We start from the raw sequence: 19,872 nt of genomic DNA on the forward strand, positions 1-19,872 counted from the left end.
AACAGAACAAAGAGTGATTTAAAAAATAGCTGAAGCATGGAAGAAGAGTTTAAAAAGTTCAAATCTTAATAAATGTAGAGATTTTGAGGCCTTATTTTGGTTTGACTGTTAAGCTTTGCTCACTCAGAACAGCAGGAGCTAAAATGCGTCATTTAAAAAATAAAAAAGACAGCGCGGTGAATGCTTTGATGAAAGCCGACCTGACTGATGAATGCTTCTTTTTGACTCTGTGTGCTTTAGCTATAGTAATACAGCTGACGCATTTAGGCAGTTTGACGTTTCCATGTCACCTCCTACTGATACACACCTAAAAAATTTAGGTGAACATACAATTAGTAGAAATATTTTATATTCTAGTTTCAATCTGATATATTTGCTTAGAGACGTGTCTAGACATAAAAAAAGATCTAATTTGAGATTAAATCTAAATAGAGCTATGACGAATGATCGCAAAAGGAAAACCCAGGCTGTTTAATGTCCAAATAATCCCTAGTTCCTAACACAGTTGCTGGAGTGTGTATGTTTTTTTGGTCTATATGGCATAAAATATAATATTGTTGTGGAAAGTGTCAGTTTAACCAGCTCTTATTTTCCATTCGAAGCATCAGGGTTTGATTATGCGAGTATCAGTAGCATAGTTAGACATGCGGCAGAACAACATTCCTCTTCTGTCTTTGGGTGGACGTCTGTATCAATCAGTGCCTAGGCTTGTAACACTGTAGTCTTTTTGTTAACTAAGGCGTTTACCGTACTATATCATCGTGAAAATAAAAGGCACATGACTTGTGATGTTTGCATTTTATTTACTTTGGCAAAACAAGTTTAGCCAACAGGAAGTTGGCAGCAGCTATATATATATATATATATATATATATATATATATATATATATATATTTATAATAATATATATATATATATATATATATAAATAAATAATGAGCAGGAACAAGAGAAAATGCCCACTGAGAAAGTGAGAGTTGACGTGGCGTTGCGCTTTGAAGGTGGTCTGAACATTTCAGCATCTTTACTGATCTTTTTCATGTTTTTACTTAACAGCAACAGACAATTCAAATTAGCAATACATAATCACATTTGTAAACAGCATGAAATCCTATTATATAACGTGTACAGAATAGTACAGTTTTAGATTGCCTTGCTCACATGACAGTTTTTTCTTTGGTCACAATGTCAGTGACCTTGAGTTTTTGGGGTGTTAACACATAACCTTTCAGTTGCCAGCACAGATTATGTGTCATTTTAGCACATTTGTGAGAAATATACATCTTACATATTAAGACTTCTATTTTCTTCCAGCAGTTTACACCCAGCCAAAGCCAGAATGAGTGCTGACGGAACAGGGGACCCACCTCCGTATATCATACCGGGTAAGTCAATTAGTGTCATTGTTCGTTTTGAATGACTCATAATAATACTCATTTTGAATGACTCATAATAATATTAATTTAGAATGACTCATACAAACGGAAAAGACTAAAACAATCAAGCCAGTGTGTGTGACACAAATGTAAAATCCTGAAATGTAAGAAATATTAATGTTCTACCTGTATGTTTTCGCTTGTCATCAACAGTAGATGGTACCAAGGGCTCCAACGTTAAGGTTTACCATCCGCACACTCCGTTCACCCCACCCAGCTCCACTATTGGAGATTCTCGAATCCCGATGGAAACAGCCAGACCTGGTAAGCCTGTTTACTGTCATTATTTTTTGGAAAAAAACCGTATCTACCTTATTTTTCTACGCGGAAGTAAGCCGTTTTTGGCAATAGAATGTGCAAGACTTAGCCGCTGGGGAAGAATAACAAAAGTGCGGGAAACGATAAAACTGCACTTCAAACTAGTGTGTTCATAATTAAGATAATACAATGAAATAATATGGTAAGACACACCAGTTTGCAATATCAAGCTGTTTTGTACTCCTAAAATAGCTGGAATCTAATCACACTGGAAGCCAGACCCATTAAATTTACAAATGAACATACTCTTACAGAAAAAATGGTTGGATATACACAAAATCTAACTTTCATACGAATTGCACGTTTATAACACAATTCAGACTTTATTTCTCACAGTTCTGAGTTTATATCTGTACGTTTATGATACGTCCATTCTGATTTTTCCCTCAGAAGTTTCATAATTCTAACTTTTTTCTCTGAATTCTTAGTTTGTCTTACAATTTTTACTTTTTCGCCCCTAGAATTCTTGGTTTAAAATGCTTTTAAAGAGCACCTAATCTTGTGAAAGAAAGAATCTGGCTGAGACAACTGACAATTCTGAGAAAAAAAGTCTATAATTTTATAAATTTATAATTGTGAACAATAAAGTCAGAATTATGAGATTAAAAAGTCGAAATTCAATGGTGGAACAAAGAAATGTACAAGTTACAACATAGCATTACTTGTTATGTGACCCTGGACCACAAAACCAATCTTTTTTTTTTTTTGAAATTGAGATTTATACATAATCTGAAAACTGTATATATAAGATTTCTATTCTGCCCTACAAAGCAAAAAGGCAGTAACTACGCCGAGTGCAGAACTGAGAAAAATGACTTTAAAGTTATCCTGTCATCCAGCCTGTAATCCAATTACTGTGCAAACGACTACCATTTTTCTACAAAACGACACACATTTGAGATAAGATATTTTGTCACATAACAAAGGATTGCTTGAATGTCATGAAAATGATAACTAATTTTTGACCAAAAATGCAGTTACTGCCTTTTTGCTTTGTAGGGCAGTATTGATGTATGGTTTGTTAGGAAAATATTTGGCCGAAATATAATGATTTGAAAATGTGGAATCTGATGGTGAAAAAAAATCCAAATATTGAGAAAATCACCTTTAAAGTTGTCCAAATTAAGTTCTTAGCAAAGCATATTAATAATCAAAAATTAAGTTTTGATATATTTACGGTAGGAAATTTACTTAATCTCTTCATGGAATCTCATCTTTAGTTAATATTCTAATGATTTGTGGCATAAAAGAAAATTCTAAAATGTTGACCCATATAATGTATTATTGGCTATTGCTACAAATGTGGTCCAGGGTCACATAAATACTACTAAACTTACTAAATATAAGATAGATACACTTTTGGATGAAAACTTGTATAATGTTGAAGAAAAAGTTAAAAGTAAAAGTTAAACTAAAACCCATTCTTCTCTTGTAGCTCAATCAACGGAAGCCAAAAACAAATACGTCAGCTATGATTCATATGAGCTGGCTCGCAATCCAGGGATGGCCACCTGCACAAGCTGCCAACAGCAGGTCTTAACCAACGTCACCTACAAAGTGGGAGTTTACGCCTGGTTGATGTGCTTACTCTTCATCCTGTGCGGGTAAGAATCCATCTGTATTTGCAGATAAAACATCAAACCTTGTTTGCATTATCAAAGCCAAACTGACTGCCTTTCTCTTTTTGTCCAGGTTTATTCTATGCTGCTGTCTGATTCCGTTCTTCATGAAGTTTTTCAAAGATGTCTATCACACATGCCCGAAATGCAATAAGATTCTGCACATTGAAAAGAAGAAATGCTGCTAACCCCATCCCTTCCCTTCTCCAATTTTAACACCACTCATGGATTTGTCTGGCACCTTACACTACATGAAGGACTGGACGACACTTTCAGGCCAACACAGATGTCATCTAATACAAACTTGCTTGTATAAACTAAAGCTTTGCAAACTTTGAGAACCTTTTGGTGTACGTCTGGCTTTATAGTCTTTATTATTACATATCACACAATACATTATCAAATGAATATGAATACTCATGGTTTTGATTGTATATATATATAAAGGACTCAGGGTTAAGGTTTCAGAGGGTTGAGGAGTTTGTGGAACCAAATAACAAAAATGTGATTTTTAGCATCAACCACACCATTTAATACAGTAGTTCTCAACCAAAGAGCCTCAGCAAAATTCAAAAAAGCTTTTATTTTTTTACTTTACTTGGAAGAACCCAACAGGTTCTTAAAGTGGTTTAATAAAGAACCTTTAACATCCATGGATACTTTCCACTGGACAAAAGGTTCTTTAGATTATTAAAATAAGAAAATGAAAGGTTATTTGTTTTATTTTTAAAAATGAAGCTGAAGCTGGGGTATGTGTATTCATTTGAAAGTATGATTTCTAGAGTTTAAAAGTAATGTAAATTAATAAAACTTTGTAAACAATTTACAAAGAATAGACACTTCTTTTCTAGTTATGTCAAGCTCTAATATATTTTATCAGGTATCCAGTATATATTATAAACAATGAAATAAAGTCATGGGGTCTTTGAATGTTGTAATATTGTTTTTGAGTTACCATAGCTGCCAAACCTGAACTGTTGCCGTTTAGAGATTTTTCACTTCTGTAAAAAGTTTAGAATAATGTTAAATATGTCATATGTGCATCTAAATGAAACTGTCTTAACAATAAAACAAACGTGTGCAATATTCTAATGAGAACTCTGCATGTGTTTATACACTTGAAATCTTCAGGACATTAGCACAGTCTCAAGTCACAATTCTCCAAGGGCCATGGCTGTAGCTTTTATAGAAAATTTTATTCAACATACATTTTCCAGCAAAAAGGCAATATACAGGAAGAGTTGTCGTACACTGCTGCTACACGGAGGAATTAGACTGGAGAGAGAAAAAAATCAAAAAAGAAAGATGTGATCTGCAGGTCGTCTTTGTACTGCACTTAAACGAGACAAACTGTTGCAATTAGTTAAGGAGAAAAAAAAAAAGTCCAAATGAAACTGTCAGGATCCAAAATAAAACTACACACAATGAATATGAACATCTGAATTGATCTGTACCCAACAAATCGGCGTTTTTAAATTTTACATGTTCATTCTTTAAATATACAATTTTAATTGTTTTTACAAAGCCAACTATGCACTAGGGAGCATTCCTTCTGTGCTTAAAGAAAAAAATGGTATTGGTTCATTAATGCTGGTTTCTCTAAATCCCAAACCAGTCTTCTATACGTCTGCAACCTCGTGCCAACAAACAGTACAACGAATCTGAAGCCGTCAGCAAGCGACCCCTCCCTCCCCATCAGAGTAATCCCACAGCCATTGACAGAGGAGCTAAAGAACAGGGGGAATAAGAAAAAAAATCATGGGGAGAGGCAAAAAAAAAAAAAAAATCTAAACGGGAGAGAAACCCAAAGGGATATGCAAATCAAACTCCAACCAAGATTACATTTAACAGTGCTGAGAAATGTAAAACCTTGGATATTAAGTGCCAACGTGCAAGATGAAGTACAGACAATTTATTTCATTTTTATTTATTTTAAAACGGATGCTGTGGCTCTTTAACTTTATCATACAGGATTTCCAGAGAAGACAAACTGAATTTCTCCAACCAAACTAAGTGAGAAAGAAGAATCGTGTAAACATGAAAATTGACTAGTTGCACTAAGGGACCAGAAAATAGACAACCATGTCTGGGCAACTAGCAAAAGCCTCAGCCATTTGCAGTGATTGATTTTTTTTTTTTAATTTTTTTTTTTTTTTTGTTTATTGAAGGATGGAGGAATCCTTTCTAAATCGTCTGCAAATGACCAAACTCCTCTTTCCATTGCCTCCACCTCACAATGCAGCAGCTTTCTTTGCCGTAACAATTTTTTTTTTAAAAACGAACTTAAAAAGAAAAAGAACAACAAAAAAGGAAAACAACAAAAAATAAAAATCAAAACAAAAAGTCTAGGACATACTGTTCCCCCTTCTTGTTAAAATCCAATTCATTCTTCCAGACAAATAGGCAGTCAATAGTTAGAGAAGCCAAATCGAACAGCCTCAAAAGGAAAACAGGAGCATCAGCAGTCACTCCATTCGCTGAAGACTTCATACATGGTGCCTGTGTACCCAGACAGCAGGTGTTAAAAGTGGTGCACACAAGAGGTTTGGTTAAAGTCTTTAGTATGGTCGGTTAGAGTGGGGGCTTGTCAGTTGTGAATCTTGATCGCTTTTTCCAGATACGTGTAGCGACCTCTCTTTGGAGCTTTGTTGAAGTGGTCGAGCCCTAACCAAGGCCTCGGGTGCGACATGTTCCCTGAGAAAGGACAGAATATAGTCAAGTTGGCACAAATGTAAACGCTGATTGAGATCAGAGGTCAAAGGAGCGTAACACACCTGGCTGTGGCTCAAAGTCTTTCAGATTCACCTCGTAGTCTTCCTCGTTGATATACTGATGCCTGCCCATCATCACGATTGCAAACTTGAACTAAAAGAAAATTAAAAACACAGGTTTAATCTTGTTTTAACGTCAACTCTCAAATGTATTTTTAGGTTTTGATTGATCTGGGTGGAACGAAACTTGGGTCTTAATCTACAGTCTGCCGAATGTTAATTTCTATTTATTTATTTAATATTGACTGCATTTAAAAGGACATACATAGACATACAGCTGCTCAAAAGTTTGGGATCAGAGAGATTGTTAATGTTTTTGTTAATACAGAGCAATAGTAGTAATTTTGTGAAATAATATTGTAATTTTTAATATTGGTTTCCTTTTTTAATATATTTTAAAACAGAATTTATTTCTTTGACACAGTGCTGGATTTCCATTAGCTATTACTTCAGTCTTCAGTGTTAAATGATCCTTCAGAAATTATTCTAATATGCTGATTTATCAATGTTGGAAACAGTTGTGCTGCTTAATATTTTTTTGAAACCTGTGATATTTTTGGATTCTTTGATAAAAAAAAAAAAAAGAAAAAAAAAAAAAGTTAAAACAAATAGCATGTATTCAAAATAGACATCTTTTCTTACAAGTCTTTACTATCACTTTTGATCAATTTAATGCATCCTCACTGCAAAAAATGATTTCTTACTTAGATTTTTTTGTCTTGTTTCCAGCCAAAATATCTAAGAATTCTTAAATCAAGAAGGATTTTCTAGAGTAAGCTTATTTTATTGGTTTCAGAAAAAACAAGCCAAAATTAAGTGAGATTTTGCTTAGAACAACCAAAATAATCTGCGAATGAGTTAAGCAAAAAAAAAAAAAAAGAAAGAAAAAAAAAGGAAAAACAGAAAACAAGATTATTTCTTACCCCATTGGCAGATTTCAATTGTTTCAAGCAAAAACGCACTTAATTTTCTGAAAACAAGACACTTTTTACTTGTTTAAAATTCTACAGACAAGACAAAAAAAATTTAAGAAAAACATTTTTTTTTTCAGTGCTTGAATAAGATAAGTTTTTTTGTAAAAAAAAAAAAAAAAAAAAAAAGTACTGACCCCAAGATTTTGATTTTGTTTTCTATTTTAAATAAATGCCTTTTTTTTTTTTTTTTTTTTACACTTTTTACTTATCAAAGAATCCTGAAAAAATTATCACAGGTCCCCCCCCCCCAAAAATTAAGCAGCACAACTGTTTCCAACATTGATTATAAATTCATATTAGATAATTTCTAAAAGATCACGTGACACTAAAATTCAGCTTTGCATCACAGGAATAAATTACATTTTAAAATATATTCACATAGACAACTTTTATTTTACATTGAAATACTATTCCACAATAATAGTTTTTTCTGGATTTTTGATCAAATAAATGCAGCCTTCATGAGCATAAGAAAAATCATTTTAAAATCTTTTGAACGGAAGTGTATAAAATCATTAGCACATATTCAGTTCTTTAGTTAACCAGAAGGTATATTTAACACCTCTAAATGCCCCAAGAGTACAAAATTAAAAAAAAAAAAAAAAAAATTCAAAAATGTAAAAAAATAAACAAAATAATAAAAACTAAAAACATTTTATTAGATTATTATTAATTTTATTATTTTGTCATTAAGATATAATAATATTTTAATTTATAATACTATTATAATCAGCATGGAAACTATGCATTAATAATTTAGGCTCTAAATTGTCAAGGCACTGTAATAATTTCCATAAAAACCCATTTACTGGATTTTTGAAAGTTATTTTATCATGCATTTACAGATATAAACAATATAAATTTACTTAACATACAACTTTCAGAAGGTTAAAAATCAAACAAGTTTATCCTATGCAAATGTATGAAAAGGACATCCTACACTATCAAAAAATGCATTTATCATCATCATCATCACAATCAATTTTAGATTCACTATCAAGAAACACTAATATTTGATGGCGCTGAGCAGGAAATCATTCAGTCACATCAAGTCTCAAGGGTGTTACTTGTTCATACTTTTGTTTCAAGTCCAAGGTAGTTTTATGATTGATGCTTCTCCCTCATTGTTTAGAAGACAATGCCACATTGTGGAATCAAGGTGAATTACATTGAGACGAGTAATTAAATATTGTTGCACAGTAAAACATCATGAAATATAACATACTTTGGGACAATAGTGACCAGAGGTATGCGGTTTAGAGTTAACATGCAAAATATTCCCAGGTACGAAAATTCAGATACATTGCGATTACTTCTGACTCATTCGCTAAGCTTCTTACCTTCTCAAACTCTTTCTCCTGAATGTCAAGCATGCTCTGAATTCTCTTCATCACTTCTCTGAAGGGTTCCCCCTGCCACAATAAATGCACGCATTAAAATGGACATGACACATACGAACTGAACAAATGACAGCCATCCACCTACACGGCAAAGCAATGACAGTCGGCCGCCTACACATGCACTTAGCTAACACACCTGACGGATCTTGAGCAAAAAGGGAATTCCGAATGTCCCAAAGACTTCCTTGTGGAAATGTGCAACTGGAATCAGCATCTCATTCTCCTTGTCCAGGTCCACCTGGTCGAGAGGGATTTCCTGTCATGAAAGAGAACGAACTTGTTTTAGAGGGAACAGCATCTGTGAATAAAAGTGGCATCTCAGATGCAAAATCATTTCAAGAGGCTTTACTAGGGAACAGATCCATTGTTGCGCACATCAGTGAATGATGGGCTTTGATGGTTGGCGTGTATCAGCTCTTCCTTACCTCTATTCTGAATGTTCGACTGGCTGCTGGAGATAAACATTCTAGCAATTCATCTTCCTGGTGAACCCCGATAATTTTGTAGCTGACAATTTCTAACAGCCTACAGAGAGGGTGAAAAAAAGACACCGTTAATATTAGCAGTCACCAGTGAAATGGGTCAGAATTACAGTCGGTGATTCATATAATGGATTGCAGCAGCGTTAATTTGTTATTAATGCACGATTGGCTGATATATCATCTCCAGTCTGTTATCCTTTCTCATCCAACATGTCATAAAAACAAAACATCTTTTTTTTTGAGAGCATTAGGTATGGTAGATTAACTACAAATGTAACAAAATGACAATGCCTCTGTCCTTTATAGTATAGAGAGTCGAGACAAAAAAAGTTTAAATGATTTATGGGAAGTGTTATGTAACAATGCGTACACACATACTACCATTCAAATGTATGGGGTCAGTAAGATTTTTTTCTTTTTAATCGTTTAAATATTAAAATATATTAGAATAAACATTAAAATATATTATTATACGAAACATTTTAATTACAATGTAATTACAATTTCACAATACTGTTTAACTGTATATAAAAAAAAAAAACTACTAAATTACTAGATAACTAGAATAATTTCAAAAATCACAAAATAAATGGAACACAAAGTAGTACTTAGAAATGGGCGGTATAGCCAAAAAATTAAAAATATAAAAATTAATAATTCTCATATCTGTTGACATTGATAATGATCACAATTTAAAAAAAAAAAATTGATTTCTTCCTAATTTAAAGGCAGATTTTTGCTCCTAAGTGAAAGTTGTAGAAACCAGAAAGATTTAAACTACTCTTTATGGTCAGATCATGACAAACGCTTGACGTTTTCGAATTCTTACTCTTTTTCCAGTTTAATTTTTCCAAGCTTAAATAGATTTTTACCTTTTATGGGCTTTTTTTTACCATTTTAAGCCATTTTTTCTAGGAGCGTGCATCATCTTTTCAGTCAAATTCTTATTTTTGGGCTGTTACCAACCAAATTAAATCATTATCAAAGCAGAGGAAACAGAAGCTGCATCTCCAGTGGCATTTAGATGCATTTACACACTATTTAATACAGCTCAGACAGACATGGAGTGCTTTAACTAGTTACAAATACATAATGTTATATAAATGTTGAATACTTGAAATTATTTAAAAATGACATTAAAACTCCCAGTAGGTGTCAGAAAGTCACTGTTAAGTGAGTCATTGTGATTGACCCGAATCGTTGAAATGGTTGACAACACTGTCATGTTGCTCAAAGATGCAAAACAGTGCTGGGGCTGTGTTTGGAATAATTTTGGCAAAATGGAGCAAAAACAGGACATATGGTGACTTTTTGCTTATTGAATTGTTGTATAAAATCAATATCACATGCATCATATATGTAATCATGCTGACTTTGATAAAAAATAATAAATGAATAACACTCTTCCAGGGTTTCAACAATGTTTGGAAAAGTGTGGAAATTAATTTAAATTTCTCTCATAATACTGACTTTTTCTCAGAATTGTACGATATAAACTTGCAATTGCAAGACAATCCTCAGAAAGTCAAAATTGTGAAATATGAACTCACAGTTGAGAGTTATAAAGTCCAATTTTGAGAAAAAAATAAAAAGATTGACATGTTATCAGAATTGAGTTTATACCTCACAATTCTGACTTTCTAACTCACAATTGCAAGTTTATATCACGCAATTCTGAGAAAATTGCAAGATGTAATTGTAAGATGAAAAGTTGCAATTACCAAATATAAAGCTGAAATTAATACCAGATAATATTTCGTTAACACAGCATTATTTTTCAGATTTATATTTAGTATTAGCCTATTTAATGTTAAATATGGTCTGAAAATATAGGTTGGAGAGGTTTAAAATTGAGTCTGGAAAAGTATGGAATTTTGAAATGGAGAATGAGTACTGATTAACTATATGAAACTTATAATATACATTAAAAATAAACATTTTCTGCCCCCATATCTTGAATTATGTGATCATTCTGAATGCATTTTAGTAGACTGAATAACTCAGTGAAAGAAGGCACTCTAAAATGAATACGCAAACTCACCTTACTTACTTAATCACGTGATATATTTGTGCAATCTGTAGGTCTGTTTTGCTTGCTTTCCGCGATATACTCAATGTCAAATCAGACATTGTTAAAAAAGAATTGCGATATTATCAAGTACGATGAGTTTGGATGCAAATGTAAATTTATGTTCATTATCAAAAACAGTAACATCTGTATGCAAAAACTAGAAAAAGTTTTATGCCCCATTTTTACCACAATAATGAAAAGTGCCTTAAAGACCTCTCAGAGCAGACACTGAATAACAATATAGACTTGAAACATAAAATCCCTGATCAATGGAAAGTTCACTGAATTGAGAACACAAACCTCAGCTTCTCTGAGCCTTTGTCGGAGAGCTCCACTGCCTTTTTACATTCTTCCAGAAGGTCCCGAACACAGCCATGCTTGTCAGGGTATAGTGTGATCTCCTAACATGAGGGAGAAAAAAATATTCACAATGATAAGCGTGCAGAACATTGTAAAAATGTACATTATGCAAATGAGACTGGCTCGCTGGCTGGCATGATGCTATATTCAATGTCGAATCATTGCAGCACGTTCTTACCTCCTCTCGAAACATACTGTTGAGCCAAATGGCTTTGAAACTCCTCCTGTTCTCAAAGTCTGTGATCTTCATCTTGAGCTGTGGGGAGGCAAAACCATGAATAAATCAGATGCCCGGAACGTAACGGCTTAGAAGATCTCATATTCCCTCAAAGGAGCGCCAAGTGGAAGATAAGACCTTGCTCACCTGCTGGTAGTAGAGCTTTTTAGGCTGCCGGGGCTTGAAAAACTGCAGCAGGTCTCTGAGAGTGCCTTCATAGTTGTGCCTGAGTGGGTTGCCAGGGCCGTCTCTGTACCTAAGAGGAAGTTAAAAATGAAGGTTTATGGATTGAAAATAAGGGAAAGGTGTCACATTAAACTGAAAAGTAAAAGATGTACCCCTGTGACTTGAAGAACTGTAGGAGCATGGGGTCAGTATTTAACCTCTGCGCAACAGTCTTTGCCACCTGAAAATAAATTAGTTACGATGAGAGGATTTCAAAGGTTTTCTGCATTACTGGTCTATTTAAGAAAGAAAGACAGAAAGAAAGACAGAAAGAAAGAAAGAAAGAAAGAAAGAAAGAAAACTAACCTGGAAATAGTTCATTCGGTTTGACAGTGTCACAACAAAGCCTGGGTCATTGTGAATGGTCTTGTCACAGAAGATGACATCCACACGGTGGTACAAGTCTCTGAAGTAGTCTTTTGCAGTAGGCAGCTCACTGGTTTCATTTTCAGGATCATCCCTGGTGGCGAAGTGACAAAAGAACAATCAATTTCAAGGCCCTGTTAAACTGTGCAAAATGACTTAGGAATTAAGACAATGAATACTTACTTCTGGAACACAATTATGTCTCCATCCATCAGCTCATCCAGAGCCTTGTCCAGGGAGACATCATAGTCTTGTATTCGCTCCGTTAAATTCGGTTTAACTTCCTGTAATACAGAACGCACCATGTTTTAGCAATATGTTCTTGTATAAAGCTCATGGTACACATTTATGCTAACCATTAAGAGTGCATGAAATAAACCAATACTCAACAGATTGAGTAGAGCTGCACAATTAATCGTTAAAAGTTCGTGATCTCGATTCGACCCCCGTCACGATCTTAATCCAGCATTTATACGATTCAGCCAATTATATTTTATTTATATTTTACAAAACTTTTGCTAGCCTAATTACTGCACAGACTGCTGTGAGCTGATGCGGTGACAGGTTCGCCATTCTCTCCAATATTACATGACCATTTATACTTAATCTTCAGCGCACATTCTGTCAGATGCAATTCATGGCGCCTCTGTCTCAATATCCTGTACAACGCGGCATTCATTCACATCAGATGATAACTCAGCGGCAGAGTTCCACTCACGCAGCGGCGTAATTTCCACTGGGGACACGCTTTTCAAAATCCCGTTGGCGTCCACCCACTTTCAAATGGTTTTGTTCAAGTAATCTCTTGTATTGTAAAATGCAGGCTTAGCGCCACCGAGAGTTTTGCGCAGTCGTTAAAACGAAACCAAAAGTAAAACCCGCACACGCATGCAAAAGCAATTTTAATACCCAGCATTTAGAGAATGACTCCCCAATGCGCGTAAATTAAGATACATAAAATATCTAGGCTGGGCTATCTAGGTTGTGTAGTTGTGTAGATAGCTCTGTATCATGCTTGGAAAATTCGGTCTCTATTAGCACTTTGAATATTGAAAGAGTAGTACTTTGATCGTGCCAGATTTATGGACCAGCAGAGCAATGGAACCATATATGAGCATGACGATCCATTAACCCCTTAACTGTTACTCCCATTTTTGAACAGAGACGTGAAAGTGAAGAATTGAATCTTAAATCTTTATAATTCATGGACAAGAACATTTAGTAATATGATTTTGATGTACATTTTCCATGTTAATTCAATGTCTGATTTTAAAATGTCATTCCAAAGGATGAATTTAGAAATCAAGTTTTCATCTGATATATCATTTCTTATTATTTCTAATGTGAAATAGGGAAGAAAGCAACAAGAAAGTCTGTTCGTGAAAAAGGTCAGAACTCCTGTTATGAAGTAGATTTTTGAGGTGCACTCTTGTAATAAATTAATCTATGAAACTCTTGTCATAAATTATTTTCCTACATAATTTGTAACACAAAACAAATGTCAAATATCTATTTAGGAGCCTTAGACCTTTCCAACCATATATAGTTTGTCATGATTAGACCAGGATTTATTTGTAAAATGGTGAAGTAAACTTGGTCATCCCACAGACTGGACAGTGACAGCCATAAAATGTTGATAGGCTAGTGTTTCTAGCTAAGAATCTTTAAATCGCTTTACTCTGACATAATACCTTTGTGTGTTTATTTTTTAATGTTAAAATTTAAAGTAAAATTTATTTTGTCTTATTTCACTGCTATTTTACTGTTGTTTGATAACCTAATGTTCAGGGGTAAATCGTTAAAATAAAAAAGTTCTCCAGAATCGTGATCTTTATTCTGAGCAAAAAAAAATCGTGATTTTCATTTTATTCAGAATCGTGCAGACCAAAAACAGCAATAATGTGAAGCATTACTATTTAAAATAAGTACTTTCTCTATTTTAATATATTTAAAACAATTGTAATGGGAAAGCTAAATTTTCAGCATCCATTGCACCAGTCTTCAGTGTCACATGATCCTTCAGAAATCATTCTAATATGCTGATTTGCTGCTTTTTAAGAAATATTTTTCATTATTCCCTTATTTTTTGAGAAAAAACATTCCAAGATTTTTCTTCATGTAGTAGACTTCAACAGGGATCCACAGGTTGAAGGTCCAAATTGCAGTTTTAATACAATTTTAAAGGGCTCTACACAATCCCATACGAGAAATAAGGGTCTAGTGAAACTGATATACTTTAAAGGATAACTGTTGCCAAAATGCAACCTGGGCTGTTTTTTTTTTTTTTACTGTAAACGAGACGAACTTATATCTGAAAGCATAATTACGACAAACGAGCCGTTTTTGAGATTGACCGTGATTTTGTTTTGTTTTCAATGGCCGGTGAATGGGAATACTAGGGGCATAACTTTGAGCGCATCAAAACCGATATTTTTATAACACTAAGAAGGCTCGACACACCATGAAACTTTGCTCGAAGTATCGCCTGGGTCTCTACACATGAACTCCAGCATTGAGAACATTGTTTGTGTACACAGAGTTTACTAAAAAGAAAGTTTTTGAACAACTCAATTACACTGTTTGGGTTTCCGCTCGCAGCCGTCTTGCCAGTCAAGAGGTGTCCATCTCCGAATGCGAATTAATGGACTCCATAGGACGAAATATTAGGCTTATATGAGGCTCTTTTTACAACTAGAAGTTTAATATTGTTTTTCACCTGCGACAAAACAACGAATTAGCCGTGCATTTATATGGAAATATGTTTTAGGAGCTATCTATCCTCGCACTCAGAGATTGACACCTCTTGACTGGCAAGACGGCCGTGAGCGGAAACTCAAACAGTGAAAGTGAGTTGTTCAAAACCTTTCTTTTTAGTAAACTGTGTACACAATGTTCTCAATGCTGGAGTTCATGTGTAGAGACCCAGGCGATACTTCGAGCAAAGTGTCATGGTGTGTCGAGCCTTCTTAGTGTTATAAAAATATCGATTTTGATGCGCTCAAATTTATGCCCCTAGTACTCCCATTCACCGGCCACTGACCACAAAACTAAATCACGGTCAATCTCAAAAACGGCTCGTTTGTCGTAATTATGCTTTTAGATATAAGTTTGTCTCGTTTACAGTAAAAAAAAAAAAAAAAAAAAAAAAAAAAAAAAAAAAAACAGCCCAGGTTGCATTTTGGCAACAGTTATCCTTTAACTTCAAATGCTTGTCTTGCACTAGCTGGACTTCACACATTACGTAATCACATTGGAAAGGTCACAGATCGCTAGTTCTTCATCTGTGTACTTCCATTTAAAAAGGTAAGATAGGGTGGAAAAAAAAAAAAAAACACCTCATTGTCTCCTACAACTTTAAATTTAAAAAGTATATATATTTATTTTTTAGAAAACGATTAATCGTTTTGTTAGATAATACCCTTGTTCCTCATCTGGGATCGTGTAGAGCCCTTTGAATGTTTTCCTAAAAACCTTAATTTCTTTTCGACTGAAGAAAGAAACACGAACATCTTGGGGTGAGTAAATTATCACATTTTTGTTCTACAAGTGAACTAATTAAATTTTTTTTTTATATATATTTTAGTGGAAACTTTTTTTCTGGATTCTTTGATGAACTGCATGTAAAAAAAAAAAATCTGCATTTATTTGAAGTAGTAAAGACATTTAGTTCAATTTTGATGAACTGAATGCGTCCTTGCTGAACAAAAGCATTGATTTCTTAAAAAAAAAAGTACTGATCCTAAATTTCTGAAACACAATGCTGTTCTGATGACTAAATTGACTTGTAGCACACAAAATATTTTTATTTTATTCAAAATGACCTCTTTGTATTTAAATTTTTTTAATGTAGCATTATGCGAGTAATTTATCCGTTTTAAACCACATCAGTTTCTTTAGGCTTTATCATGCATCTCTACCAATCACTTTCTATACAAGTGCAAATAGACAAATGCATCATTCTTACCTCATAGAGGATAAGGCTAGTTCCCTGCTGAAACCCTGCTCTTTCACACATAACGGGCAGCAAGCCTCCTGTATGGGTCAGGGTTAGAATGGATTAGGCATCAGAAAGGGTCAACATCTGTTTAAACAAACTGTACAACAAAAACAACCCTTTTAATTCAAAACTTTGAATACTCACGTATTTTACAGGATATAGGTGTGTAGATATGTCCACAATAATTTAAGCTTCTGGTTTTTGGATCATACATCTTCAAGAACAACATAACGTCATCTGAAAATCAAAACAAGGTTAAAAGGTTGATGCTATCAGCATTTTTGCTCTTCAGTAAGAATAAGCCAATGAAACTCAAAACAACTATTGCCTAAAATGGTTCTGAATATACAGGAAATGTACACATTGAAACTCACGGTCTTTGTCGAACTTGGGTAACGTTGCACCGCTGGCGGCCATTTCTGGATCTACGGTTTCCAGAAATATTGTCCATGGGTTCTCGTTATCGCTCAAGTCGATCATCTGTGTGTGACAGTGAAAAGAACAGCTTTATTCTCACATACAGAGCTACTTAAGAAACAAGACTGACTTTAAGAAAACATGGACATTTATAAAATTTGATCACACAGACTTACAGACTTGTTGCAATCTGCTTCATAATCCAACATGGCCGGCCGTTTAGTGCCATTGCTTCTGGCCTGCATTGGCCACAGCCTCATCTGGTCCTGTGGGAAACCCTGAAGGAAAAACAAAGTTAATTGAGACCATCTTCATGGACACACCAGAAAATAAATGCAACTAATCTGACATTAACTAAATGTAAATACCAACAAATTAGAAACTTAAATCAACCTAACAAGCTAGAACAACACATTGTCCCAACTAGCCTAACAGTTGTCAGAACAAACTATTTTGTAATAGACAATACTGCTGGTTTAGGGATTTGCAAGCTTCCAGAATGCACTGCAGCATTAACAAATGATGTGGTTACTGTAGCAGGATTATCCTTTCACTGTTTGCTCACACATTTGCTGTGTGATGTTAAAAGCTCTTTTTTTTACACTGCTGGTTGATTGTCACCATGATCAAAAAATATTAATAACTGCTTTGAAGGGATTTTTTTCGAAATGGTAAGTCTGCAGAGCTGGCTTCATCATAAGTCAAATAAAATCAAAATAAATTGGAATAATGACAAATGTTATTTTTGCCAGCTTGAAATTTTCTAAATAAGAAATCTATAGTTGTTTTACAAGTATTTATTGGCTGACACTTTGGCAAAGTATGAATAAATTCATAATAAATCTGGCAAGAAAGTTCCAGTCAAGACAAGAACTCAATCTGAATGAACATGTTTTTTGCGGTTATACACTCTAGGGATAAGAAAGCTAAAGATTTACAGAAACTATGTCAAGTGAAGTCTCACCATGGTCTGTGAGAGGTTCTGAACAAACTCAGCCAGAGTGGAGCTTTTCAGAACTTTGAACACTGTGTATTTGACTTTTTCTTCATCATACATGTCGTTGCCCTGATGCCCACAGAACTGGTCTTCTGTCACCATCTACAGGAACAAAGAGAAACACAGCAGCATAGAATTATTTTTCAAATCCCACTCTAAAGATCTAAACTTAAGGCCTTTGCAAACAGACCTGACATGACCCATTTTATTTACAAATACATTCACTTAGGTCATTTGAATACCCAAGAGTGACTGATTTAAATTAGGCATTATGTGACTCCATACCTGTACTTGCATGTAAAGGTGAGCCTCCTGCCTCTCTTTTCTCTTCTGAGCTTCCACCCTCTTCTCCTCCTGCAGCCTCTCCACCAGCTGCTGAGGGATATCCATGTCTGTGACTGGCTGCAGGACCTCACCTGGACATGACAACAGCACTTATGAGCACAGATGGACATGGGCCAAACAGATCCACACCCAAAAACAGGATGGTTTTCTTATGGACTGGATTGTTGGCAGCATCTACAGGCGCCAGCGACTCACAAAGTGAAATTACCTCATGCTAAAAAAAGTCACTGCAAAATAAGCTCACAGCAGGTGTAAATAGGTTCGTGTGTGTATATGCCACTCACTGAGCTTGGACTCTCTGATGTACACCAACATGTAAGCGTTGGTGCAGTGACGCACTGACAAGTCGTCATCGTGACCACCGTAATTGTGTTCAATGGCCTCTTCTTTAGTGCACCGTGAAACGACGTCATCGTCGAATTTACACCACTGCAAGAGGAACGAACAAACAAACATTACATTTGGAAAAAAAATGATGAGCATGTGGGTGTAAATTTCATAAACATCTTCACAGGAGATCAAACAATATTCAAAATAATGTTTGCCACCAGAGTAAAGACAAATAAATAAATAAAAATAACAAATACAATGCAGGGCTCCAGACTAATGTGAGAACTCTGGCACTAGTGCCTCAAAGTGCTGGTCATAATTACCTGATTTGCTAGCATTTTTGAAAAATGCACATTTTTGTTAGTGTAATATAAAAATTATTCATTCAAATATTGTATATTTTGCCCTACAGAAGTGTTTTAGACTTATTATTAGCCTCTAAGCTTTTATTGACCAAGAATGTCAGGAGAAACAGGAAACGACTAGAAAGGGGAATGAGGAATGGACCACAAGCAGGAACTCTGAAAGCAAACTCTGTTTGCTGAAGCATTGTTGCGGCGTGAGGTTAGTGCTGGCCATGAAGCTTGCCAGAAATGCACATTTTGATATTAATTTACTGACATCAATAATTAGTACGGTTGGGTATCGAAAACCTGTTTCATTCTAGAACTGGCTCCAGATTTCTAAGAACCAGGTGTTTGATAAGACATTTTGATTCCGCTTAAAGGATTAGTTCACTTTTGATAACAAATACAGATAATGTACTCAGCCCCTTGTCATCCAAGATGTTCAGGTCGTTTTTTCTTCAGTCATAAAGAAATTCAGTTTTGAAGAAAACACTTCAGGATTTTTCTTCATATAGTGGATTTCTATGGGGCCTTAAGTTTGAACTTCCAAAATGTCGTTTAAAAGCGGCTTCAAACAATCCCAAATGCGATTGTAAATGATCCCAGTCGATGAAGAAGGTCTTGTCTAGTGAAACTATCAGTTACTTATATATTTTTTTTTTCAAATGACAATGTACTTTTTAACCTCAACCGCTTGTCTTGCTCTGCCTGAACTCAGTTTTTTTTCCAGTTCATGACAGTTAGGGTTTGTCAAAAACCATATTTTCTCCCTCAACTTCAAAATCGTCCTACATGGCTGTTTTACCTTTTTTTGTTTGATCTTCTTTGTTGACTTTGCAAACACTAGGTCGGTACTTCTGCAGTGATGTAGAATGATTTTTAAATTATTTTGAAGTCAAGGGAGAAAATAAGATGGGAGTTTTTCAACATACCCTAACTGTCTTGAACCGGGAAAAAAAGTTCAGGCACAGCAAGACAAGACAATCGTTTGAGGTTAAAAAGTATATAAACTGTAATAATAATAATAATAAAACCCTGATCGTTTCACTACATAAAAAAATCTTCCTCGGCTGGGATCATTTACAACCACATTTGGGATCGTTTGAAGTCACAATTAAACTGCATTTTGGGGCAGCATAGAACTCCACTATATAGAGAAAAATCCTGAAATGTTTTCCTCAAAAAAACAATTTCTTTAC

General features: G+C 34.6%; 2 protein-coding genes across 14 annotated transcripts in view; one reads left to right on the forward strand and one right to left on the reverse strand.

The window, feature by feature from the left end:
• litafd (LITAF domain containing) overlaps positions 1-4,466 on the forward strand; it is a 6,339-nt gene extending 1,873 nt beyond the window's left edge. For 2 of the 6 annotated variants that reach the window (XM_073833194.1, XM_073833195.1), the window contains exons 2-5: positions 1,316-1,386; positions 1,591-1,701; positions 3,191-3,359; positions 3,448-4,466. In XM_073833194.1, the coding sequence (XP_073689295.1) occupies positions 1,341-1,386; positions 1,591-1,701; positions 3,191-3,359; positions 3,448-3,562 (441 nt within the window). In that variant the 5' untranslated portion in view covers positions 1,316-1,340 and the 3' untranslated portion in view covers positions 3,563-4,466. The remainder of the gene's footprint in view (positions 1-1,315; positions 1,387-1,590; positions 1,702-3,190; positions 3,360-3,447) is intronic. The other 4 variants (XM_073833198.1, XM_073833196.1, XM_073833192.1 and 1 more) reach the window with 3 other exon arrangements.
• An 83-nt stretch (positions 4,467-4,549) lies between these two features.
• usp7 (ubiquitin specific peptidase 7 (herpes virus-associated)) overlaps positions 4,550-19,872 on the reverse strand; it is a 33,283-nt gene continuing 17,960 nt past the window's right edge. For all 8 annotated transcript variants that reach the window (XM_073841196.1, XM_073841188.1, XM_073841158.1 and 5 more), the window contains 18 exons: positions 18,281-18,425; positions 17,937-18,067; positions 17,619-17,753; positions 16,831-16,932; positions 16,612-16,717; positions 16,382-16,474; positions 16,205-16,272; positions 12,424-12,524; positions 12,181-12,334; positions 11,988-12,055; positions 11,797-11,905; positions 11,611-11,688; positions 11,373-11,473; positions 8,945-9,044; positions 8,656-8,775; positions 8,460-8,531; positions 6,149-6,239; positions 4,550-6,068 (listed from right to left, as the gene is read on the reverse strand). In XM_073841196.1, coding sequence (XP_073697297.1) covers positions 5,962-6,068; positions 6,149-6,239; positions 8,460-8,531; positions 8,656-8,775; positions 8,945-9,044; positions 11,373-11,473; positions 11,611-11,688; positions 11,797-11,905; positions 11,988-12,055; positions 12,181-12,334; positions 12,424-12,524; positions 16,205-16,272; positions 16,382-16,474; positions 16,612-16,717; positions 16,831-16,932; positions 17,619-17,753; positions 17,937-18,067; positions 18,281-18,425 — 1,881 coding nt within the window. In that variant the 3' untranslated portion in view covers positions 4,550-5,961. The remainder of the gene's footprint in view (positions 6,069-6,148; positions 6,240-8,459; positions 8,532-8,655; positions 8,776-8,944; positions 9,045-11,372; positions 11,474-11,610; positions 11,689-11,796; positions 11,906-11,987; positions 12,056-12,180; positions 12,335-12,423; positions 12,525-16,204; positions 16,273-16,381; positions 16,475-16,611; positions 16,718-16,830; positions 16,933-17,618; positions 17,754-17,936; positions 18,068-18,280; positions 18,426-19,872) is intronic.

This window comes from Garra rufa, chromosome 1 (genome assembly GCF_049309525.1).
Source record: "Garra rufa chromosome 1, GarRuf1.0, whole genome shotgun sequence".
In the NCBI taxonomy this organism is placed as follows: domain Eukaryota; kingdom Metazoa; phylum Chordata; class Actinopteri; order Cypriniformes; family Cyprinidae; genus Garra; species Garra rufa.